We start from the raw sequence: 26,767 nt of genomic DNA on the forward strand, positions 1-26,767 counted from the left end.
TAAAACTTTTTGAATTTTGTTTTAATTTCTTATAACTTGTCGAATGTATATTCATGACTTTATTTGAATGGATGGAATGGACAAGACACGAACTCATCAAAAACAAGCTGATTTGATTTGACGTTTTGTTTGTCTCGTCACGTCATGAACAGAAACAATTTTGCAATAAGCGAGTGATAAAAATTGTGTTAAAGAAATTTCACGGACTTTGTAATATATAAATTACCTAAGATGTGCTAACTATGAACTGAAATGAGTCTCTTTGGGAGTACGAAGTGAATGTGGTGCTGAATTATCTTTAAATATGGAACTGTCCGGCTCGGGTATGTGTTAAAAATACATTCAAATTTAAATATATTTAAATAGTTCCGTTTGCATAAGGTCTGCAGGAGTTAGAAAAGGGTTGGCCTATTTATATTCTTGCGCAACAGTTATTCCCCGTACCGGTGTTTATCAGTAAACACGGCCCATTTTTTGTTTCTTTGACAACAAGAGCGATAACAAACTCCGTGACTCCGTGCGCTACGCACTTGAGAGTTAGTTTTAGTGTTATTATTAAGTTTGTGACGTTAACTCTTGCGTGTAATAAATTGTAGAGTAAATACAATAGTTTAGTCATTCTAATTGCAGATGTGTAAGTGTACAATACTTTATTGTGTGCCTTTGTCTGTGTAGTGTGCGTAAAAATAATGAATAATTTATTTCAGGGAAATCCCCAAACGCCTCGTTGTCCTTTAGATACAATGCTAACAATGAGGAACTGGAAGAGTTGTATCACATGTGTGATGATGATCCCCCTACACCCCAAAATGACCCTCCTCAGAACGAAACCGCGAGTCCGAAAAAAGCGGATAAAAGCTCATCTATACTAGACAAATATTTCAAATCAATGAGAACAGAAAAACCGCCAGATAAAGAAAATGATGATCCAAAATCTGAGCCCAAACCTGTGGAGGACAGTAAACCAGCTGCTCCACCCAAGGAAGTAACATCATCTCCCATGAAAGAGTATTTAAACCGATTAGGAAAGCGGACTACTACTTCGGAAGGCTCCATAGATGCTAAGGAAAGCTCCAATGAAACTTGGAAGATCTTCCATGACTTTAAGTTCAAAATAGCACAAGCTGTTGAGGATATTAAAACTCGTTCTGTAGAAGGTAAAGATTGTGGTGTTATAATAATAACCTTAGTATAATAATAACCTCATAACGCCCACTGTGCATTACAATGTACACTATGTTTCAATCTAATTTGAGCCTATTAAAAATAGCATAAAGTAGCATTTCGTCGGTATACTTCCAAAACATGATAACTGACAAAATGGTCAAAAATGAGTTGTTTATACAGTTTTGTTCACATTTTATTGTTTTACATATATATGTGACATTTTTTAATTTATGTTTATTATTTACAAAGTTATAGAGTGTAAAAAAGTACTAACAGACAGGAAATTAAATACAGTGTACACGTAAAAAATAATAAGGGTATTTAAAACAACATATCTCATAAAACTGGTCATGCAAAATATATAAAGTAACGTTAACATGTTTTGCCTGAATGTACCTATAATTGAGAACCTAGTTATGCAACTGGTAAAATATCATAACATTATTCATTATTATTTGCCTGTAGGCATTTCTTTCAATACGCGATCTATTATACAACTAGATAATATTAAAATCACTTAAAACTGATTTAAGTATGCTCGGTAAACGCTAACAAAATCAGTATCATAATTTTTGAAGTAATTTAGTTAATAAGGAGTGTATTGTCATATGTTTCTTCAAGAAAGGAGAGAAAAGTCAAAAATTTTAATATTAGAATCACTTACAACTGTTTACCTGTAAATGATTACACGTTGCATGTAATTTATTACTTTTTATTTCTACGTTAGTTTTTAGAATTTGCTTATAATGCCGTGTGAACTAGTATTTTCTATCACTGTCATTTTTTTAATTATATATAATTATTTTTTTTATGATTATAAACAAATACACAAAAATCAGTCCATTTTTTTTATACAGGTAAAACATGATAACTAACACATGCCATGTTTTTGTCGGCCAATATTTTATATTTTTCTGTTTAAAAATATCACTTTTATCAATTAATAGACAATTTTAATATCCAAAAATTTTAAGTGCGAAAGTAAATTAGTCTAAACGCGTTTCTAAATTCCCTCATTTGAGGATCAAACTTTCAACTCGCGTTTTCTCGAAACTATGTTTTAGGTAGTTATCATGTTTTAGAAGTATACCGACGATTTCTTTTGTTTCATTGTTTTCTAAAACAAGCGTAAGTCACCCTAATCTACTATATGACAAGGTTGAAATTAAAAATAAAGAAACTTTGTATGGTGAGCCTTATGAGGCTAAATTGTGTTGTCTAATCAGTGTATAATCTTTTCATAGAGACAAAAGAAAAATCTGTGCCAAGAGAGAATTCTACATCAGATTCAGAAGAAAACTCTGCCATCAAAGACTCCGATCAACAAAGTGTTGGAGATACTGACAACCAGGTAAAATAGTGTAGATATTTTACCTTGGATAGTGCTAAAGTTTACTAAAGTAATTTTTATTTAGAATCCATTATTTACAATAACAACCATAATATTAGCTTTATAACTTAAAATCTTAATAAATTTATCTGATGAGATCCTAAATCTTATTGTCATGGTGTGAAAGTTTAATTAGTCTATTATGGATGTTTAAAATTTTTAAACAAAAATTTATTACATTAAAACAATCATAAGTACATAGGCAAAGGGTTAGGTAATACATATGTGGGTAGGGTAGAAAAGTGGTTTCAATCGATGTGTGGAAGGGCGGCACTGTCGTCGAACCCAAGCCACCTGGCGGTCGACTTAAAATTAATTTCGTTTAATCTCTTTGCTTTTTTGAGAACTACATGATCTTGAAGTTTTAACAAATGAAATTTATCAGCTGTAATCATCCTTAAATCTTAAGTAACACTATAATAACAGTGACATCAAATTAAATTACTGACTGTAAAGAAATGCGATACTTTGCAATATTACATGCTCTTGAGATAACCTCTTGTAACTTAAGAAGTCTATTATGATTGAAAAAAACCGGGCAAGTGCGAGTCGGACTCGCGCACGAAGGGTTCCGCACCACAATACAAAAAAAAAAAAGCAAAAAAAAACGGTCACCCATCCAAGTACTGACCCCTCCCGACGTTGCTTAACTTTGGTCAAAAATCACGTTTGTTGTATGGGAGCCCCATTTAAATCTTTATTTTATTCTGTTTTTAGTATTTGTTGTTATAGCGGCAACAGAAATACATAATCTGTGAAAATTTCAACTGTCTAGCTATCACGGTTCGTGAGATACAGCCTGGTGACAGACGGACGGACGGACGGACAGCGAAGTCTTAGTAATAGGGTCCCGTTTTACCCTTTGGGTACGGAACCCTAAAAAAGATGCACCTATTGGGATTTCCTCATAATATTACTCACAATTATGATTTATGCATAGGGCTGTCATTTGCATTTTCCTTAAACCTTCCAGATTTTCCAGTTGGTGTTAGTGTTACAGTTTCAATTTAAAATGAATGAACTAACTAAGGTAAGGTGGGGTAAGACTAACATAGTTTATTTTGCTGATTTGCTGCTTGGTTCCATACAAGTGATAATCTTACCCCCATGATAGTCTTACCCCACCTTACCTTAATCAAATAATTTTAAAGGACATTTAGTACCACACCAAAATTAATTATTTTAAAATTTTGTTTTGATTGTGTTACTCTTGTTCGCTTAATCTAAAGCTAGATTTGATTGTTGTGAGGCATGAAAGGCATATGTTTTGACACATTTATTCGCCTGCCTGGCCTGGCAAAAATATTCTGTATCCAGGCCACAGTTAAAATTTGTATTTAAAAGATCATTTTCACCAGGCTTTAGGATATTCAAATTTAATTGATGAAACGAGACTGGGCTATCTTTATAAGCATCTAGTTAGCATAAAAAAATCCACTAAAATTATGTCTTCTTATGTGATAGTTTACAGTTTTTCTGTTTATGACATTCACATGTTTCCATCAGGTATCATCTCTTCACAGTAGTATTCAGAATCTTTCTGAAATCACGCAGCCGGTCACGGCCAAGCCTACCGACCGCGAGTCGAGTCTTCCTTTAGAAAAAAATAATTCGGAATCCAGTGATGATACTCATAAGAATTTAGGTAAGTCCTGTCTGGTCAGATTTAGGGAAATAGAGTTAAGATTTAGGTAAATAAAGTAAGACAATTACTTCCACAATCTGTGGTCTCAAAATCGCTGCCAACTTAGCTTAACTAAACTACTACTAACTCTAGAAACAAGATTCCTTTTATTCAAACAAGCCTACAAAATGGTCAACAAAGCTTTGGTGATACCTTCAACCTTCATCATGTCTTCATCATGTTAAATTTGTCGGCCCCTATGTTATACTTTATGTTATGGGTACAAATCTATTCACAGATTCTGAAAACGAGGAAAATATATTCGTAAAAAAATAATACGTTTCCTGTCGCGCAATTAAGTAATATTTGGAAACTGAATCCTTAATCCTGTCAAATAAAATTCCAATTTATTTTTAGCCAGTGAATCAGAAAACGGTACGGGAGATTTACTAGACGACAGTAGTATGTTAGAAGTTGAGTCTGGCGTTGAAGCCCTGGAGGACACCAATATCGACGCGCTTGGAGACATCAATCTGTACAAAGACTCTGAGGACAAGAACCCTCCCGTCCTGAACATCCTCCCCTGCACTGTACAGAGGCCTATCACACCCACAAATTTCGGATCCCCACCAAGCAAAAATAATATACCAACAGAAACTCATAGGCACTACTTCTTCAATTTCACAATGTATATTCTTACTTTTTTATTAATTGTTAACTACCTCCTGTTCCCCGACTCCCACGCCTGGAATGGATTCCTACTCGGCGTATGGACGTTTACATTTGGAAGCAATTTGAAGCAATGGTTTCTAGCCACTTACTTTAGCACAGACAAGGAGCCTAGAACCAGTTTTTTTCAGTTTAAGCGCAGCAGTGCTGTACCGTACGCGTACAGTATTCCTAATGTTAAGGAGCATAGACCAATAAAGAAACATGAGGTATGTATACTCTGAGGACACACTTTGTCAGTAGAAAAAGGCGGTAAATTAAAAAACTTAGGCACGAAGAGTTGATCTTTCATAGAAAATTTCATTTCCGCGCTTTTTTGTACTAACAAGTTGGGTGTGTTTCAGTATGTAGTTAAATGTGTAGTTCTTGAAAAAGGGATCAAGCGGCAGGTATAGTTCGTAGCTTCGTAACTGAGCCCGAGCTAATCCTATTGTCTATTGTTAAGTAAAACCGCTCGTGCCACGTGCCACCACCACCTGCATAAAAACCTGCGTACTTCGGTTACTGAGTGCCGGCGCGTCGAACGCTACAGAACCAGTCTAAAATGTGTCATCGAGATGCGTAACAAAGGCGCGTTATCGGAGAGCGCAACTACACTGGTTTTTTGAGCGTTGGACTAGCCTGCGCTCAGGTGCCAAATAGAATAAGGATGACCCTTTTTTGCAGGTAAGTAGCACGTGCGGTTTTACTTAACAATAGACAATAGGATTAGCCGCCGGGCTCAGTTACGAAGCTACGAACTATAACGCCTTTATTAACGATGCTGATGCATTAAGGTCCCTTTTTCTTGAAACTAGCACAAACTATTTGTAGATTATAGTTCTTGATTTCTAAACCATGTTGTGATTTGCAGGGATGGATAAACCATTATAGGTTTCATGAATATGATGCATACACGTATCACATCAACAAAACAACAACCGCATTTATGAAATTAGAAGGTAAACGTACAATACAAACATACATATAATTTTAGCCATGCACTTCCATTTACTTGATTGATTTTAAGTTTCTTTTTTATAAAACTTCCGTGAGTATACAGACACACTATTATCCTTATATTCTAGTGTCTAGTGTGTAGATATATCTATAACTTTATTGTTATATTGCTGCGTTAGCTCATTTTAAATACTAACTTTATCTTTACAGGCATTTATATCTCATAAGATAGATAATAAGCAGTGAACGACCTTTTATCTTATTTTTTGTTTTAGGCTGCAATTTAAGGATATCTTACACAAAGACAAAAATAGCGAAGAGAGCGCTGTGGGATGAAAAAATAGACAAAGTTATTTTCTACCAGCATAGATTGTACAATTTAACAGGAGCCAAAGTATGCCTGCTGCCAAATGGACTTGTCAGTAAAAGGTATGGAAAACATTTTATCATTGTTTCCCTTTGTTACTTTGTGTATCCAGTTTTGGCAACATTACGTAAGGGGATGTATTCGCCTCTTTGATCCACCCTTAATTTTGACTCAGCCGTAGTGGCGTAAAAAACTTAAACACATCGTCAGCATCATCAGGCGTGTCTCACTCCGCGATTTCGTCGCTTTGCTACAGGTAGCTAAAATAAAAGTACATCCGTTCGACCCCAATTTTGGGGTTTGGCATAAGCCGCGCGTGGCGCTGTCGCCACCTAGCGGCCATATCTGTCCTGATCGTAACAGACGCGTTTTGTTAGAGAGTGAGTCTTCTGTACCTAGTACTATTATTTATTCTGTGGCATCATATACGAACATTTCATAAGTAGTAGGTTAAGATCTCTTGATCACCTTGAAAAAGTAATGTCGTAATAGTCGTACCACGACGCAGAAAGTGCGTCAAAGTAGAACAAAAACATGCGCATTAGTATAAGCTATTTATTGCTAGCAATGCATATTTTAATTTAACCTTTTCGACGCCAACGACGGATATATCCAAACCGCTGGTCCAACGCTAAAGACGGATTAATCCGCCACAGAGCAACATAGACCTACTCGCATATGCATAAAGTTCAATTTCAGTTTTGACACTTCTATGACGTGAATAGGTGAACTGATTCTTAGAACCACTACAAAATAAATGCAAATACCAAACTAAAGTTCGAAACTCCGGGTTATAGGGTAATTGCGTCAGTTTACCGTCCGGTGTCAGTTTCCGTCCACTTGACGGATTAGCAAATACATTTCATTTATAATTTACTGCTTGGGGGCTGTCCATAAAGACCCCCCCAAATCATCCAAAAATCATGCTTCGAATGACCCCGTTTCCTCCTACGTTATGCTACCGTCATCCGATGTCCGTTTCAATAGTTTTATTAATGTGACTACTCAACTATTTAGTAGACAGCGTAATTAACTGAAAAGGGTGTGCACATATTTTTTTATAAAAAGCAAGTTGTCGTGTTATCAATAAGTATTATTTAGTATTTATTTTTTCCTTAAGTATGAAATAGGCGTCCTTGACATTGAAAGAGATTAAACTATAATACTGAATAATTGAATATGGCATGAATGTTTAAAGTGACCGTGAATTGGAATTATACTTAAACATGCAAATACAGTCACAGCCGAAAGTCGTTCACTGCTGGACATAGACTTCTCCTGAATAAGGGCTCATTTAGACGATGCGAGAACACGCATGCGAGTTTTATTACATTGCGGGTTTTGATCGATCGGTTGAATTGGACGTAACCAACAGTCCGCAATGTAACTAAAATCGCATGCGAGTTCGCGTGCCGTCTAAATTAGCCCTAATCCTGATGGTCCCGATCTCCTCAAAGACTGGTATAGCTATCCAATCCAACGGCTAGCCTAGAATTTAATGGCTTTGTTGCCGCTTTTATTTCTTTTCACCGAAAACTAGTCTAGTATTTGTTTTTATTACTCTCATTTGGAACGAATAATCAATACAATTACGCCTAATGAGGTCATTAAACAAAGCACTAAATCTCACGATAAGCCAGACGGTTACATTGTCCGAATAGTTAGCCAAGCTGACCTTCGCTCGCGTCGCTCGACCGGCAATTGGGTCAAAATTATACAGAGTCGTATAAAGTAGTCTATCTTCAAACAAAGGTACCATCGCCTACACTTTTAATTGTACACATTGGTGGATCATCATCATCGTCATCATTGGCCTGAAACATCAATAAGTAGATGGTTTAAACAGCGTCCATAAGAGTGCAGCGCTTCCGCAAATGACTGGTAAGTCCAATGCGAGAGCGGTAGCCGCGACCGCATAGCTGGCAGGAGAATGCCGTGCCCGGTGACGAAGGTGGGAGAGCGGCGCGCTGGTGTCTCAGTTCTCGCCTAGTGTGAAGAAGGCTAACCACGCTTCATCGATCATATCCTCCTAAGGCCCAAGGTCCTACCTATAGTACTTATTCAGTTCAATGAAATTTTAATCATATTCGATTGGAACAGAGTTGCTTTTTCTTTGTTTCGTTCAGTTTTTGAATAACGCAAAATCAACTCTATTTTCTACACTAAAGGTTCAAATTTCTGTGGCAAATATCGCATTTTACATTTGTATGGCTGGGCCTTAGGAGGATATGCCTTTTGTAATAAGGTCCACCAATGTACAGTTAGGAGTGTTGCTGTTTGTAGATGCTTAAACTGCACGCAAAAAACAAGAGACTGTACCTACTCACACATCACGCAAAATAGGCACAAGACGTCGAGTTGCGGAAAATCGCCCGAACAAAAATACAATACTTACTCACACAATAGAAGGGAACTAGCCGTGTTTCGGTTAGATACCACGAGCAGTCGTTATGTTCGAAATTGGAAAGTCTTACTAACTTAATAGGGAGATACTGTCATTGTATCTATACTGTGCCTCGGTCGCACCGTATACCGTCAATTGGGTTAATAACCTCTTCCGTAACACTGCACGAATTATTTTGTGTTTAATTTCGAATGACTAACTAATTTACTATTCTGACGCATTCGTTAAAATGTGTAACGATGTTTAGAATTTTAATTTCAACTGGTTTATCCGGTCACGAAAATATTTATGTTACCTAAGTGATTTCGTGTCTGTGACACTGCTTAATATGACATGATTTAACACATAATATTAAGGGTACATTTCTATCGATAAAAACCGCGAGGGTTCAGATTAACTTGCTTCATGGTACAGTCACCTGCAATGATATGTTACTATTTGAAGGCCGCAAAAATATGTGACACGCTCTTATGGCTCTACATATAAGATCGTGTCAGATATTTTTGCGGCCTTCGTTGTGTAACATATTATTGCAGGTGACTGTACCTAGTGAAAATCATTAAGTTCATTTTCCTCTTGAGGGATCATTTATAAACAATTAAGTATATTTTAATATTACTAGTTGCCATCGAAGTGTTTCACTATCTGTCTTCTTGCTCCATCATCAGACTATTGTGTCAATGTATAATGTTGTACTTGCGAAGTTTCAGATCTATTCGACTGTTAGAAAAACGTTATGCTCAAATTGCAATGTTTTGACATTGTTAATATAAATAAATGTATTAATTAATTTCAGACAATGGAGCAAAAAATATCCCATATGTATAACATTAAATGAAAATGAAACAATACAAGTACTTGAGAAAGAAAATCTACCTGACAAAAAACCTGGCGAAGCGTCAGAGAGTAAGAAGAAAGAACAAGAGTCAGAGGCCACGGAAACTAACACCAGCCCGGAAAAGAAGAAGAGATTTGTATGGAGAAAGAAAGAAAAAAGGTAAGTCTATTTACCCCCTTATTCATAAACTCGCTACAAACCTCAATTAGCTAATAATCGTTTGTCCTGGGTAACTGCACAATGGGGGTAACTGCACAAAAGATCCCTATGGGTCGAAGTGTATCCGCAAGGGCCCCCGAAAACAATAAGATAAGATAAGAGGTTTGTCCTTATCCGTCATTTTGCCTTTATGTATTTGTAAGAAAGGGATAAAACATAATTTAACTAAATCAGGCCCGGATTGCGTAGTTGGTTCCAAACAAAACGAATAGGCGCGTCCACATCTAACAAAGGCGCTGCCACGCTAGTTTGTTGAGGATTGCACTTTTTATGCCAGCTTTACGTGAGTCGCACAAATCAAGCACATGTCAAGCAACGTACTATTAGCAGCAAATTTGCTATAATTATTATAATAGATCTGGGCGTAACTCAAAGCAAGCAAACTCAAGCGAACATGCGCGCACGTGCAAGTCAATTCGGTCCGGGTCCGGTCCGGACATAGATAGAGCCTTTTGTATGGTGACACCCATAAAGTTCAAGACACTAAACTGCTAAGTTAGGTAAATCAATATTTTTTTCCATGTTCAATTGTTCATACAATATTAAAATAAATGAATAAAATATTAATGAGAAAATCAGTAGACATAATAATAAAAGATAACAATGATACCGTGAAGCCGTAATCTCGTGAAATACACTCCTGAAAACATTAGTGTTTTTAGCTAGTTCTGAAAACAACTGTAACCAAGGCGTAATGATAAGCATCGCTAATTCTCTTAGCAACGATCACACATTTAGTTTCCTAGATATGTTTTTTTTTAATGTTTGCCATTGCATTTTTAGCCTTTCACAAGATGCAGAAACGCCTGGGAGGGAAGGTCTGCGACATCGGCTCGTCAGAAAAATGCATAGAGGTATGGCAGATCAGATTAATAATCATCCCTCCTAAAACCGCAATCTAACTTATTATCAAGATCAAATAACCTTTCTATGTTCATCTAAAGCAATTTTTGTCTGTAGCGGACGTACATGGTCCATTTGATATTGGTAGTATGGTCCATTTAAAAACAACGAGGCATTTCTAAATTCAATTTCCGATCCTAGTTTCTCATACTTTAGAACAGCGGTCGGCAACCTTTTAGCAGCCAAGGGTCACATACTAACGAAGTAGTTAACGAAGTTGACGCGGGCCGCACTTTGCTAATATTTATAACTTTATCAGAAATTGTCGTTTGCCAATATGACATACAAAATAGCCAGGGACGCTCGCGGGCCACAAGTGAGAGATTCGCGGGCCGCATGCGTATTGCAATGCAATTTAATTCTATTCTATTTAATTAACTACACTCTCATTCACTTGTGTTTCATTGCCAATTTGCCACAGATAAAAAACCGGATAACGTGTCCACCGCCACAGAGCCAGACAGCCAAACAGAGAAGACTCTACAAGAAGAATTGACCGCGGAGGAGCTGACTAGTGCGCCCGCCAACGGCAAAGATGACGTCCTCGACGATGATCTGGACGAGACAGAGATTTCCAGGCTGAAGGAGTTTTTAGACGAAACTGTAAGGCTGATGCTCCAACCACATTTCGCTGCCCTAATATACAGGGTTCTATATTACATTTTCAAGACAGTTGAAATTCAACTTAATGTCATTATGACAATGTTCAAATTTCAGTTCGATAGAAGTGAAACAGAACCGTATAATATTGAGCCAGCGATTTAACAGACTTACGTCAAACAGCAGTGTAGTATGAAATATGCCATACAAAAAAAAATGCAAACGCTTTAACGGGGACAGACGGTTTGGTGCAACAGACCCTAAGTCACTTACAACTAGTCTGTCCGTTAAATGAGATGTGCAATGTTAATTGCGTAAAGCTTTCAAAAACTTGTAATAATCCCGAAAATTTCTAGAGACATTCACAAGAAATAAAGCAAGTTTTCATTTTTTGAATGGAACATTTCATTTCCTTACAATAATATGAGAAGTTTCCTAGTTTTTTCTAACGGATTTTTTTCGTAATTTTGTAATTTATCCGCCGGGAACTCGGTAAGCGTACGCGTTACAGGGTGTGGCTCATATTACGAGTAAAAATTTAAACTGTAGGCTGTACTCATACTGACCAACATTTATTCGGCGTTTTAAAGTTTATTCTAAGACGCAAAGTATTGCGAATTTTGTCATTTTTAAGCCGTGTAGTAAGATTTTTTTCTTATAGGTACAAACTTAATTCGCTTTTTACTCTAGTTAGGTATGCGTGGGTCAAAAGTATCAAATCAATCAAATTGTATTTTTACTTCCGGATAACTATTGCCTTGTTGGTTTAGGAGCCGGAGACTGTAGAGGGCGCGGCGGAGGGGGAGTGGAGCTTGCACGTGAAGCACTCCAAAGACAAGCACTCGCGGCTGTTCCTGTTCGCGAGGACGGGCCGCGACAAACTCGAGTGGTGTGTATGTTTCTTACTTTAGGTATTCTTAGTTCCGGATGACTATTGGCTTGTGGCTTAGGAGCCGGAGACTGTAGAGGGCGCGGCGGAGGGGGAGTGGAGCTTGCACGTGAAGCACTCGCATCTGTTCCTGTTCGCGAGGACGGGCCGCGACAAACTTGAGTGGTGTGTATGTTTCTTACTTTAGGTATTCTTAGTTCCGGATGACTATTGCCTTGTTGGTTTAGGAGCCGGAGACTGTAGAGGGCGCGGCGGAGGGGGAGTGGAGCTTGCATGTGAAGCACTCCAAAGACAAGCACTCGCGGCTGTTCCTGTTCGCGAGGATGGGCCGCGACAAACTCGAGTGGTGTGTATGTTTCTTACTTTAGGTATTCTTAGTTCCGGATGACTATTGCCTTGTTGGTTTAGGAGCCGGAGACTGTAGAGGGCGCGGCGGAGGGGGAGTGGAGCTTGCACGTGAAGCACTCGCGGCTGTTCCTGTTCGCGAGGATGGGCCGCGACAAACTCGAGTGGTGTGTATGTTTCTTACTTTAGGTATTCTTAGTTCCGGATGACTATTGCCTTGTTGGTTTAGGAGCCGGAGACTGTAGAGGGCGCGGCGGAGGGGGAGTGGAGCTTGCACGTGAAGCACTCCAAAGACAAGCACTCGCGGCTGTTCCTGTTCGCGAGGATGGGCCGCGACAAACTCGAGTGGTGTGTATGTTTCTTACTTTAGGTATTCTTAGTTCCGGATGACTATTGCCTTGTTGGTTTAGGAGCCGGAGACTGTAGAGGGCGCGGCGGAGGGGGAGTGGAGCTTGCATGTGAAGCACTCCAAAGACAAGCACTCGCGGCTGTTCCTGTTCGCGAGGATGGGCCGCGACAAACTCGAGTGGTGTGTATGTTTCTTACTTTAGGTATTCTTAGTTCCGGATGACTATTGCCTTGTTGGTTTAGGAGCCGGAGACTGTAGAGGGCGCGGCGGAGGGGGAGTGGAGCTTGCACGTGAAGCACTCCAAAGACAAGCACTCGCGGCTGTTCCTGTTCGCGAGGACGGGCCGCGACAAACTTGAGTGGTGTGTATGTTTCTTACTTTAGGGCTGATTTAGACGGCGAACTCGCATGCGATTTTAGTTACATTGCAGACTGAGGATTACGTCCAATTCAACCGACCAATCATAACCCGCAATGGTATGAAACTCGCATGCGAGTTCTCGCATCGTCTAAATCAGCCCTTAGTTAGATCCTAGTTTAGTTAGAACAACGTTTCTACACTTTTTACCAACTATCATCGTTCAGATAGTCATACATAGCAGATAGTTGCAGATGGCGATAATATTGGGCGACTTTTTAGGCACATCTACAGTAGCGAGGAGAATCGTACTGGAGTCAGTTACGGATCGCTGCCATATATGACCCAAAATTTTTTTATTAAGCTATGAGCTTCATCACATATGATCTCTGAGTAATTCTAAGCAGTTCTAGCCTCGGAGGCGATAAGAAGCGTGCGTCTAGTCGAGGAGGGCGGAGTACAAAGATGGCCGCCACCCGTCATCATTCAAAAAAATCTGTTCTGGTCTTGGTGGCTACTAGGGCAAGTTTGGTATCATTTTCGTATAAACCGAAGACGTGGAATTCATTGCTGATATTTGTTTTTTTCAGTTTCATAGTAATTTTGCAAGAAAAACGTAAAAAGATAAAAATTTGGGATGGAGGTTTTTGCTTTGAGAGCTAATAACTTTTGTATAGTGGCCAAAAGTATCATACAAAAAATACTATAATAAAGCGCAATTCATGCAGCTTCTAAACATATACATGTTTAGTAATATCCTACTGCAAAAAGATGGTGAAAAAATAATTAAATGACCGCAGCGCGGGTAGTTGGACTCTCGCTAGGCGGCGTTTATCTTACAAAATGGTCGAGTACGAGTATCTACGTAGGTAACTATGCTTACTTTGCTAGATTTTATGATGACGAATAAAATGCTTTCTGTATATTTAATGTCCGCAGTTTCCAGTACACAGACATAATTCTAAAAATACACACAGGTATCCCCATGTCTAAAGAGGAGGGCGGCTCGCTTAACAAATAAGATCATGTACAACCGCAATTTCAGGTTGGGTTAGGTTAGGTTCGTTAGTTACCTTTTATCCCTCAGAGCAGAAAATAGAAGCCCCGCGAGGCGGGGCTTCGTTGGTTTGTCACCAAGTCATACTTGCATAACCTATATTAGTATGACAAATATACATAGCTGTTATGATTTCTAAATGTAAGCTCTCCTTAATAGTCTCCTATCTCCGCATAATAGTTATTTGTTTTACAAGGGGGTAAAGTTGTTGTTTAACCGCTCGTGCTAATATTGATACCCGATCAAGCGAAAGATTTCAAAATTGAACCACGAGCGTAGTGAGTGGTTCGAAAAATGGAATCTTGAGCGTTGTAAGGGTTTCAAAGAACGAGGGTTAAACAAAATTTGCCGCCGAGTGAAACACAGAATTTTTCACCACACCAACCTGAAGCAAATATTAAATGTAAAATATCAAACAAAATCAAACCAAATCAAATCCAAATGAATGTTATGTGCAGGTTGAAGTTATTTATTAAAAACAACAAGTAAGTACCTATAAAATTGCTTAAAGTGAGTTATAGCATGAAAATTATCGTGAAAATAAATATTTTGCCTCTTCCTAAGTAGTACAATTTCTCTCGTAAATAGTGTTTTAATATTATCAGCAAAAATAAGAGCGCTATTTTATTAGAATAATTTCATTTATAATAGTTATTTCTCGGACCCAATTTTGGACCCGGGTATATCCTTAAACTACGTTCAAAAGAGAGGTATGGGCACTGTGAATGTCATCTCGCTTTGTGTGGTAGGGCACAGCACAGCGGATGTCATTCCAGATCTATCCGAGCAGAGCCCAACTGGGGAAGTACGTACTTACCTCCACCTTACAGAAAACACCGGTCAAATAACACTAGGCCCCACTCAAATCGTTGCAAGTGCATTAAAATTAAAGTGCATAAAATTATGTCTGTATGATGAATTATGTCTGGATGAAAGTATTTTATTCGTCATCATAAAATCTAGCAAAGTAAGCATACCTACGTAGATACTCGTACTCGATCATTTTGTAAGATAAACGACGGTCCGCAAGATAAACGAAAGTCCAACTACCCGCGCTGCGGTCATTTAATAATTTTTTCACCATCTTTTTGCAGTAGGATATTACTCAACGTGTATATGTTTAGAATTTGCATGAATTACGCTTTATTATAGTATTTTTTATATGATATTTTTGGCCACTATACAAAAGTTAGTTAGGTAGCTCTCAAAGCAAAAACCTCCATCCTAAATTTTCATCTTTTTACTTTTTTCTTGTAAAATTACTATGAAGCTGAAAAAAACAAATATCAGCAATGAATTCTACGTCTCCGGTTTATACGAAAATGATACCAAACTTGCCCTAGTAGCCACCAGGACCAGAACAGATTTTTTTGAATGGTGACGGGGGTGGCGGCCATCTTTGTACCCCCCCTCCCCTTATTGCTTCCCAGGCTTGAAATGCTTAGAATTACTCAAAGATCATATGTGATGAAGCTCATAGCTTAATAAATTTTTTTTTTGGGTCAACTTCATAACTGACTCCGCTATCGAGGTAGTTTTATACTATGAGCGGTTCAAACAACTGTTTACCGTCGTTCGGAAATATTCGCTTCATCACGCCGGTTGAAAAATCATGTGACCAAATGATATTGAATAAGAAATCGAGTTTGAGAAACTAAAAAACCGGACAATTGCGAGTCGGGCTCGCCCACCGAGGGTTCCGTTCTGTTTAGTATTTGTTGTTATAGCGGCAATCATCATCTGTGAAAATTTCAATTGTGTAGCTGTCACGGTCCTTGAGATACAGCCTGGTGACAGACAGACGGACAGTGGAGTCTTAGTAATGGGGTTCCGTTTTGACCCTATGGGTACGAAACCCTCAAATGGTGTATTAACTGACTGTAACTTTATGTTGCCAGGTTCCGACGGATACACCAAGCTATAGCGGAGGCGAGTCCGTCACTCGAGTCTTCCGTCGCTGAAGATAAGAGTTCGAGCGATCTCGCGCCCGACACTAAGGAGGGCATAGAGATGGCCGTTTACAAAGTTTCTGAAAAGGACGCCGTCTCCTTCCCAAAGCCCAGTGTAAGTGCAAAATACTACTACAGTTATCGAAGGATGCACACGGTTATAGAAAGGGTAAATCAGTCGCTCGAGTTTTCCGACGCCGAAGACAAGAGTTCGAGCAATCTATAGATAAAGACACCATTTTTTTTCCGAAGCCAATGTAAGTAACAGCTAACAGCTTCGCAGTATACGCACGGCTATAGCAGGGACGAGTCCGTAGGTCTAGTCTAGTTTTAAATCCAAGTTACTAACGCGCCAGCCTGTAAAATCCGAACAAATCGAACTACCTACCTTTACAGCACCTACTCTACTCACTTCCCTTCCTCCACTTCAGCGGCCGGCTAGGCGGGTTCTCTGTTATTAGAGTAGGCGCTCTTCGCTACATAAGAGTTTTCCCGATAAGGGTAGCCGATAGGCTACACGCGTACCTCGCACTGGCACTGAGTGTATACTGGCATACCCATAACCTACATTGAATCTAATTCTGTGATGATTTTGGAAATGAGTTGGTAAATAAAGAACGTTTATTGTACAAACAGTTTATTGTACAAAAATCAAAACAAAACAGGAAAAATAACATTCGTTAGTACAAAGGCGAACTTATCCCTTATGTATTATTTAGAACAGCGTTCGGCAACCTGCGGCCCGCCGGCCGCATACGGCTCGTGAACCTGTCACTTGCGGCCCGAGTGCCGCCTTGGCTAACTTGTATGTAATAGTGACAAACGACAATGTCTCATAAAGTCATAAATATTAACAAAGTACGACCCGCGTCACCTCCGTTAACTACTATGTGGCCCTTGGCTGCTAAAAGGTTGCCGACCGCTGATTTAGAACGTTACCATTTATCTGTATGAAATGTTGTGACCGATTTGTTTTGCTTCAGGTCAAAGCTACTCCAGTGCCGTCGGAGATTCCTTCTACCGTTACGGATTGGAGCTCGTATGAGAAAACATTCTGGCCCTATCTTATAAAAATCATGCAGGTTTGTAACTTTATTGGCTGTAATTTGTCTTCACTACATTGTATTTCGTCAGATGGCAAGCAAAAGTCACTAATTACTAAAAAAAAATTAAACACAAATCGACCTTCTTTTAGTACTAATATGGTTCACTATGGCTATGAACTTTGGTGGTAATTAGTGAGTTTTGCTTGTCACCTGACGATTCGTAGGTATACTCTCCCTTCTCTCTCTCCCTATCTTGTTTTATCTTCCCTTTCTTTTTATTTATAAGCAATGTTAGGGAAATAGAAATTCGATTCCACTTCTATAAGCTAGTAATGCCCTATTAAAAAAAATAAAGCACAAAGAACTGACTCGTCTTAGTAAACGTTTCACGCGCTCTAAACTCAGTATTTCTTTAAGTCAAACAGTAACGTAACGTCTGAACAACTCTCTTTCCACCGGCTAGCCGAATTTTCATATAAAATCAGAAAATGTAGCGTTTTATCTACATACTTTAAAAAGAAAAGTTTATCTATCTTTCTCTAACTTTCCTTCGTATTTGTACGACACTAACACTGTCTAATCTCGTAATAAAGTATCGCTTATTATTAGTATTTGAACTTAGACAAAAGTCCGATCCGATCTGTCATCAGACGCACGAAGAAACCAGAAGGCAGAAGGTCGACACCGGAGTCACGTGCGACCTCGATCCCACGCCGGTAGAGGCTAAAAGCAAAACCAAGAAGAAACGAAAATCCGATGTTAGTACCTATATGTGTCCTATTCCAATTTTTGTTTCTACCATTGTCCTTATGTAGAAGATAGAAGCGAAGTCGGTTAGGACTGATCTCGTTTCATCAGATGTAAACCAAAACTCACTTCACTCACTTTTGTACTAGAAAGATACAAGGGCAGTCTATCCTCCTAAGGCCCAGCCATACAAATGAAAAACCAAAAGTTTGCCACTGAAATTTGAACCTATATTACAGGGAATAGAGTTGATTTTGCTAGAAAATTAAACGATACTGCACGAAACTGTTCCAATTGAATATGGTTTAAATTACATTGACCTGAAGAAGTACTACTATAGGTAGGACCTTGGGCATTAGGAGGCTGTAAGTACGAGTAAGTACTGTGCTTAGGGTGGTATTCCATCTGTCCAATATTTTTGTCCAATGTCATTGCGTCCCATTAAGCAAAATGTGAGACGCAATACACATTGGACAAAGAAATCGGATAGGTGGAATACCCTTAGGCTTACCCGCTATTTGTACGTTTAAATTAGAGTAGAGATAGTATCAGAGTATCAGAGTTTATTGTAATTTGATGTAAGTCTATTTTGTCTTTCAGCGCCATTGACTTAGGCCCACTTGCACCATTCCACTAACCCGGGGTTAAGCGGTTTAACCGTCAACCCATTGTCTAATTGTACTGGTAACCATGGTAACTTTAGGTTTAACCGGTTAACCCCGGGTTAGTGGAATGGTGCAAGTGGGCTTTAGGAGGTCAGGGGTACAATATCGTCGGGTGACAAGCAAAAGTCACTAACTAACACCATGGAAATTATTGGACAATAAACCGTGTTACAAGTGTAATAAAGTGCATTGTTACTTTAATTTTTTGATAGTACTTAGTGACTTTTGCTTGTCACCCGACGATATTGTACTACTCTGCGCATGATGCCTTCTTTACGATGCTACACAAGTCAGATTACCCTAATATTTGAACCTTATTTGACGACCGGTCTGGCTTAGTGGGTAATGGCCCTGCATGTGAAGCCGATGGTCCTGGGTTCGAATCCCAGTAAGGGGATTTATTTGTGTGATGACACAGATATTTATTCCCGAGTCATGGTTTATATATTATACAGGGCGTCCCACAGCTATGCCACATGGAGGGTAAGTACCCTGAATATTGTAGATAGAACATTTTGCTGAAAGAAGACATTATTTTAATTTAAAAACCATTTTAAACTGCATTCATAGATTTTTAAATAATTACATGGTTGAACCGGGAATCGAACCCGCTACACGAAAAAAAAAACATCCTGTAGCTTTTTCATACCGATCGAAAGGCTTCATCATAAGGATTATTTTTTGCTAAATAACATAGTGTCGGTAATAAAAAGAAACCCATGAATTTTAACATTTTTAATTCATTAACCAAATTAATTTATCAAATGCTCAAAATGAGTGTCATTCTGTTGAATACAAAGCCGCTCTCTTTTGATTATTTCGCTAAATTTCACATCAAATGTTAAAATTCATGGTCTTCCTTTAGTTTCTGACACTATGTTATTTAGCAAAAAATAATCCTTATGATGAAGCCTTTCGATCGGGATGAAAAAGCTACAGGGTGTTTTTTTTTCTCGTGTAGCGGGTTCGATTCCCGGTTCAACCATGTAATTATTTAAAAATCATGAATGCAGTTTAAATTGTTTTTTAAATGAAAATAATGTCTTCTTTCAGTAAAATGTTCCATCTACAATATTCAGGGTACTTTCCCTCCATGTGGCATAGCTGTGGGACGCCCTGTATATATCGTTGTCTGATAACTCACAACACAAGCTTTCTTGAGCTTACTGTGGGACTTAGTTAATATGTGTAAGAATGTCCTATAACAGCGGTTCTCTAACTTTTTTGGTGACGGAACCCTTTTGACAAGCGAAATATTTGACGGAGCCCCAAATTAATTTTCGTTCATCACTGTGGACCAGATATACCTATAGAATAGCTGGTTTTTTTCTTACAAGTATTTTCGCGGAACCCCAACAGAGGATTTGCAGAACCATAGGGTTCCGCGGAACTCACTTTGAGAATGGCAGTCCTCTAATATCTAATATTGAACCTTATAACCGATGTAACAGTGTCGATATTCCCTTGCAGCCTAAATCAGCTCCGTCCGCGTGCGACTGCCGCGTGCTGCCCGCCGAGGTCTCGTGGGTGAACACGGTGCTCGCCCGAGTCATGTATGACGTCATGAGGGACCCGCACATCATGATGCGAGTACAGAATAGGATACAGAGGAAACTTAATACGCTCAAGGTGAGTCATTTTGTGTCAATGCTCTTATTTTTTACAGAATAAGGGCTCATTTCATGTCATTTTTGACGACCGGTCTGGCCTAGTGGGTAGTGACCCTGTCTGTGAAGCCGATGGTCCTGGGTTCGAATCCCAGTAAGGGCATTTATTTGTGTGATGACACAGATATTTGTTCCTGAGTCATGGTTGTTTTTTATATGTATTTAAGTATTTATAATATATTATATACAGTGAAACCTGGTTAAGTGGGACCTGGATAAGTGAGAAACCTCTATAGCTGGGACTCATGGTGCGGTCCCGACACTTTAGCACTGAATTACCTCTGTTACTGAGATAAAACGAACCTCTATAACTGGGATTCGTTGTTGTGATTTTATAGTCACATTTACCTCTATAATTGAGACAGAGAGTGTATTTTACCTCTTTTACTGAGACTATATTTATAAGATTACATTTTCCCAATTGTTTTTTAGAATTTCATAGGGAATTGACTTCTGTATCTGCATGAGATAACATCAATCTATGACCGCTCTAACTTGGACTTCATTGAACAATTTCCGTATTCTTACTAACTCTTAGTCTATCCACAAATTCTGCATTTGCCTAATTGTGTCTAAACAACTTCAAGTTTGATTTAGTTAATTTATGTAAGTAGTTAAAACTATCGAAACGAAAGCAGAAATTTTGATAAGTAATACGAAAAAATAAATTTTCATTTATTACATTTCTAATACGCAATGAAGTCCGTATCAAATTTCATTTAATTTCGAAATATCTATCCTTTAGAGAATCATTCAAATAAATATTTAAACAGACTTAAAAAATATTTAGGGACAAGGATTATTTTACCTTATCTATTTTTAAAGATAATTAATAAATACCTTATTAACCACCTCTATAACTGAGGTATATCCTCTATTCTCACCTCTATTAATGGAACCCTCTGTAAATGAGACAGAAACTTATTTATACCTGGCTAACTGGGAGCCTGGGTAAGTGGAAAACCTCTTTAAGTGAGACAAATTTGCTCGTCCCTTGAGATCCCACTTACCCAGGTTTCACTGTATATCGTTGTCTGAGTACCCACAACACAAGCCTTCTTGAGCTTACTGTGGGGCTTGGTCAATCTGTGTAAGAATGTCCTATAATATTTATTTATTTATTTAGACTATGCGAGAACTCGCGTGCGTATTTCCTACTTAATCTTTCTGGTTTGACCCATTGGTTGACTGGTATAGAATGCCTTAAGGCATTAAGTCCGCCATTTGTACCTTCATGTATGTGCAATAAAGATTAAAATAAATAAATAATAAATAATTGCGGGTTTTGATCGGTCTGTTGAAAAGGACGTAACCAACAGTCCGCATTGTAACTAAAATCGCATTCGAGTTCGCGCGCCGTCTAAATCAGCCCTAACACTCTCAAAATATTTCACATACAATTTATTTAATTTTTGAAACAAGAAGTTGGGAAAGTGATTGAAAAAGTTCACGGAAAATTGTTGTTCCTATATTTTTTCTTAGCCAGTTGTAACGGTTGAATAATGTCAAGAAGGTTATGTAAAAGGTATCCAAGTGTCGTCGCCTCTATCATCACCCGTTAGGCTTACAACACACTGCGCTTAATTTCTTGCAGTATTAGCACCGCAAAAAGTGTAACCGCATGATTTATTAAGCGCACGCACTTGCGAGACCGAAACCGCAAAAAAATAATCGCAGTGAGTTTTAAGCCTTAATCCGGTTGTACTGTTCACCGTTCCTTCTTTACCATAATTCGTTTGCTTCTTCCAGCTACCTTCGTTCATGTCCCCGCTGGTTGTGACAGAGCTGTCGCTAGCTGGCGCGTGTCCGCTGGTGGAGCGCGTGGGTGGCGCGACGTGGGACGAGCGCGGCGTGTGGCTGGACGCCGACCTGCGCTACGACGGCGGCGCCACCATCACCATCCTCACCAACATCAACCTGATGAAGCTCAAGGAGAAGAGTGAGTATCACCTATTCACTCGTAGTCAACCAAGTTCATCAATAAATGTGAGTGAGCTTTTAGCTCGCCGTTCGTGAAAAATTTGCCTTTGTGCTCAATGACCTTTGACGTTTGTTTCAGACCTAACGTTGGAAGAAAAGCTCATGCTGACAGATGAACACGTAGTGGAGAACGATCTCATAATTACGGGGACCGGAATGTTCTCCGAAAAGCAGCTACGGGTAAGTAACCTTATTCGGTACCTATCAGTGGCGGCCGATTCCCACCGGCTTTCCTGTTTTTGGAAGCACAGTTGTAAAGGAAATATGTAAGCCAAATTAGCCCCGGCTTGCCTACGGATATGTTTGACGCGCCTCCACTGGTACCTATATAAAAACTGAATACACACATGAGTCAGTTTAACCATAGAGGAATATAAGTAAAGAAAGAGTGGTACTTAACTCCATACATTAGTTTTCTTACCAATGCGCGAGTTTCGTAGTCGATATCTAGATATTCCGTCAAGTAGCGGAATTTATCAGTACTGCTAGTTGACAATAGATGTCGCTTCGTTTGAGCGCTAAAAGTATCTGGGTAACGACGATGAGTTGATCAGTAAACAATTTAGTGGATTGTCAGTGTCAAGTCTTAACTACTTAGCCCTTGATAAACGTTTGTCCTTATCTGTCATTTAGATATTTGTGTTTGTCAAAAATACAAAACGGACAAAATATTTATAAAGAATTGCTAAGTATTAGGTATGTATAAGGGGCACAGACAAAACATCCTCCAGACTGAGCATAGTCGCGCTACCCCCTCTGCCACGCATACGGTCATTTTACTCCATGTTCGAGTCGAAAGTGTCTTTGTGTGACGTCCGTGTCTTTGAACGGACCAATCACGGCACGGGACTTCGCTCACCTCGTCCCGCGCACCCCCGCATTTTCGGCATCATTGGTTGCATGAAATAATTGCTCTAAACTCGGTCTAGAGGACTCCTAGTCTATGATAAGGGGGTACGCCACGCCTTGTATATTTGAACGACGATGTTGTCTGTGCAGAAACGCAAGCCCGCCATATTCGACAGCGAGGTGGAGGACTCGGCGGAGTCTTCGAGTGACGACGAGAGCCCGCCCGTGCAGCCCGTCGACAGCAACGAGGCCATACAAACGCAGGAGCTGTACGTTCTGTCTCATTCCCTCTACAGCTTAGACCCTTTACTAATTAGACGAAAGACAGAGAAAGATCAGCGAGGTGGAGGACTCGGCGGAGTCTTCGAGTGACGACGAGAGCCCGCCCGTGCAGCCCGTCGACAGCAACGAGGCCATACAAACGCAGGAGCTGTACGTGTGCTGTCTCATTCCCTCTACAGCTTACACCCTTTACTAATTAGACGAAAGACAGAGAAAGATGTTTACAAAACATGTGAAGGTAGTAGGCCCGGCTTGCGAGTCTTACACCTCGAGACTTGACTAAAGTTCGTTTTTATTAGCATTAGAAATAAGGTAATCAATCTTGATGTGTCTTTTAATTGAAAAACACATTTTAAAAATAAGTTACGGCAAATATGTAACAATTATGAATCTAATACGATCATTTATATTCTTCTGCTTTCATAAGTAATAGTTTTTGATTTTTAAAAAGCGTTTTTCAATTAAAAGACATATCAAGATCGCTTACCTTCTTGCAAGTTCTTTCTAATGCTAAAAAAACGAACTATAGAAAAAGGCACTAACTTGCCACTCTAGTTACAATTGTTGTGGTCACGCTTTAGGGCATTTAGTAACTGGAGATGTCATCGCTGTCATTTTCTTTACGAAGCAGTCTGCCGATTTTTGCGGGGGAGAGGACGTCAAATGTATTGCTATTTCTACATGATTGGTACGTTACTTTCAAATAGCAATGTCAGTTCATTCAAAAGTTTGCACAATTGTGCAAGTTTTTCGGCAGAGGGGTAAGCACTCAATTGCCACTCCAGTTATTAAATGCTCTAAGGGCATAGACCTAGTATTTATTACATAGACGAGCTATAGGCGTGCCTCCGTGAGGGTCATAACATACGCAAAGTGACAATATTAAAAATACGTTTTAACATTCCTAAAACAATCTACGTAATTCGGTCGGGTTATTTGTTGCCCACCATAAACCATACTAAATTTTTGGTGGGGAACAAACAAAAAGTGAGACTGTGACAAGGACAAGCAATACCGCTTTCTCTGCTACTCCTACTGAAATTTCTATAAGTGCATCTCATTCGGTTGTTTGGCCCCTCCCCCGTGTCATCTCTATATTATTATTATTGTACCTCTATGTCTAACATTATACAGTCACGCTTATTATATTTATCGCTAACTGCAACTTAGGTACTAATACTAACTGATAACTTTGACTACCTACTAAACTGTTACAGTAGTTTTCTTTTACTCACGATTCGTTCGTGAGTCACGAACGCTCAAAGAAGATTGACGTCACAGTTAGACTTGGTTTTTAATTTAAAAAAATAATGATGTTCTTACAGTCCATCGGCGACGCCGGAGAGCGGTTCATCCAAAAAGAAGTTCCTGAGAATTGTTGATAAGATTTCTACGAATAAATACTTTCAGCAGGTCAGTACCACACTGTTGACTAGCCATTCATAACTCTTACTGCAACGAGATAAGACCTATAATGGCCCCTGATTTTCTGTGGTCATCATAAAATACCTTTAAATCCTTATCTTCTTACTGGACCCTTTATATTCAAACCTTCAAATTTTTAAAAGCTGTATGATGAAAGCTTCAGTAAAAGTACGCAAATCGTTACCTTTTATAGTGACCATAAGTAAAATGCCTCTTTTCCGGAACGTTTTTGATCCTACTAAACTGAAAATCGTAATTCAAGACCAAAAAAGTAAGAAAATGTTGCCACTGCAATAAGTTGTTTGTAAAATAGTAAATTCCTTTTTATAAATAAATACGCTAAGATAATTTATTTATTAGTGATTTTACTCCTACGATTTAAAATATTACTTTCATTCACTTATTTTTACATAAAATACAAGACGCGCTAGTAAAAAGTGGCAACATTGTCTTACTTTTTTGATCTTGAATTACGATATCAAGTATAATATACAATAATTAATTACTTTTCACTAAACCAGTGTTCTTAGAAAATTCAACACTCCCGGGTATGGATTAAAGTACAAATTTGCTTGCAGGTAACCGACTTCAAATACGTGAAACGAGCTATGGAGGGCCTGTCGAACACGGACATCAAGCTACAAGTGGAGATCCAAGGGTTAGAGGGGCGTCTGGCTCTTAACCTGCCGCCGCCGCCTCACGACAGATTATGGCTTGGGTAAGTCTTTGTCATGTTCTTTTAATCTACAGAAAAAGTAGTGTAACATAATAAACACTATATCATAATAGTATTTTATGCAACCGTACTTTAAGAGAGGTCAAAAAAGGTGAGTGACGTGAGTAACAATTTGAGGCGAAGCCGAAAATTGTTAATAAAGACGCAACTTTTTTGACTCAGTTAAACAACGTTGCATACAATACTTTTTCTACGACCAAGCACTTACTTTGTAATAAAATTGTAAATTTAACAAATATTTTTAATTCATGAAGTAGCAAAAATGGAGGGTACGGGCGGGATAACAATGAATGAAATAAAAAAAATGTCTATGGTTCACTTATTTGTCGGAGATGACATTTAAAATAAGGTTGGCAACACTGTATTTCATTCAATATTTTTTAAGTGGTCATTACACGAAGTATCGTAAAATCGCTAAAAAGATACTGCGTGTATGCACAAATTCTTTTTTGGGGAATAGACTAAAGACTTGTCTTGACAACTATAAGGTAGGGTTTTAAAGGTGTGCGCACGTCCCTTTAAATGACAAATAAAAGTACGGGAGTAGAAAAAGCTTTCTTATTACCCTTAAAGACATTTCGTAGTATTGGGCACGGTGTTGAAGTGAAGAACAAACTACACACACCGTATTATGAAATGCGTACAAGGAGCGGTAGACCACACATAGGTGCAAATTTACTTGTAAAATGCTGTTTCCTGCAACATAATAGAAGAGCATCCTACACGGTTTTATACTATTATAGTCAAGGTTTACCTCTAAAATTCATCTTTTAAAAAAACGAGTGAAAATCGTAAACGTGGTCGCAAATTAAATCAGCGGTCGCGCCCCGTACTAAATAATCTAAGAGCGCCTATGTTTGGTGACCGTGAGTTGTCTCATAAGCAGCACCCCACACTAGCGTCTCCCAAGCGTCGGCGTCTAGTCAACTCTAATGGCTGCTGCTCGACGCAATCTTGGCAACTGCGTAGCGACGCCATTTTCCATAGCGCTGACACTCAAAAGACGCTAGTATAGGATGGCCCTTAGTTTCCAAGAACGAATCAATAGGGTTTCTGACATTATGAATGGTATCAGTCGATCAGGTTTGTCTTGAGGATAATGAGGATCAAATGTATGTATGGGACCCATTGTCTTCAAGAAATACAAAAGTCACAAATTATGGTCAAAGTCTGGCACCCGCAGTTTACTGACGAAACGCTTCTAACAGAATGGCAATACGAGTACATCGTGACGTACCTACATG

At 38.9% G+C, this 26,767-nt stretch overlaps 1 protein-coding gene across 1 annotated transcript in view; it reads left to right on the forward strand.

Moving 5' to 3' along the window:
* Positions 1-136: 136 nt before the first annotated feature.
* Positions 137-26,767, forward strand: part of LOC134667394 (testis-expressed protein 2) — a 32,655-nt gene continuing 6,024 nt past the window's right edge. The window contains exons 1-20 of the mRNA XM_063524797.1: positions 137-323; positions 708-1,157; positions 2,412-2,518; positions 4,064-4,202; positions 4,599-5,119; positions 5,764-5,851; positions 6,125-6,278; positions 9,417-9,617; positions 10,461-10,531; positions 11,002-11,183; positions 11,951-12,069; positions 16,076-16,241; positions 17,110-17,208; positions 17,823-17,930; positions 20,055-20,213; positions 22,001-22,190; positions 22,311-22,411; positions 23,231-23,349; positions 24,688-24,775; positions 25,366-25,505. Coding sequence (XP_063380867.1) covers positions 305-323; positions 708-1,157; positions 2,412-2,518; positions 4,064-4,202; positions 4,599-5,119; positions 5,764-5,851; positions 6,125-6,278; positions 9,417-9,617; positions 10,461-10,531; positions 11,002-11,183; positions 11,951-12,069; positions 16,076-16,241; positions 17,110-17,208; positions 17,823-17,930; positions 20,055-20,213; positions 22,001-22,190; positions 22,311-22,411; positions 23,231-23,349; positions 24,688-24,775; positions 25,366-25,505 — 3,221 coding nt within the window. The 5' untranslated portion in view covers positions 137-304. The remainder of the gene's footprint in view (positions 324-707; positions 1,158-2,411; positions 2,519-4,063; positions 4,203-4,598; positions 5,120-5,763; positions 5,852-6,124; positions 6,279-9,416; positions 9,618-10,460; positions 10,532-11,001; positions 11,184-11,950; positions 12,070-16,075; positions 16,242-17,109; positions 17,209-17,822; positions 17,931-20,054; positions 20,214-22,000; positions 22,191-22,310; positions 22,412-23,230; positions 23,350-24,687; positions 24,776-25,365; positions 25,506-26,767) is intronic.

The sequence above is a fragment of the Cydia fagiglandana genome, chromosome 9 (assembly GCF_963556715.1).
Source record: "Cydia fagiglandana chromosome 9, ilCydFagi1.1, whole genome shotgun sequence".
Lineage (NCBI taxonomy): Eukaryota > Metazoa > Arthropoda > Insecta > Lepidoptera > Tortricidae > Cydia > Cydia fagiglandana.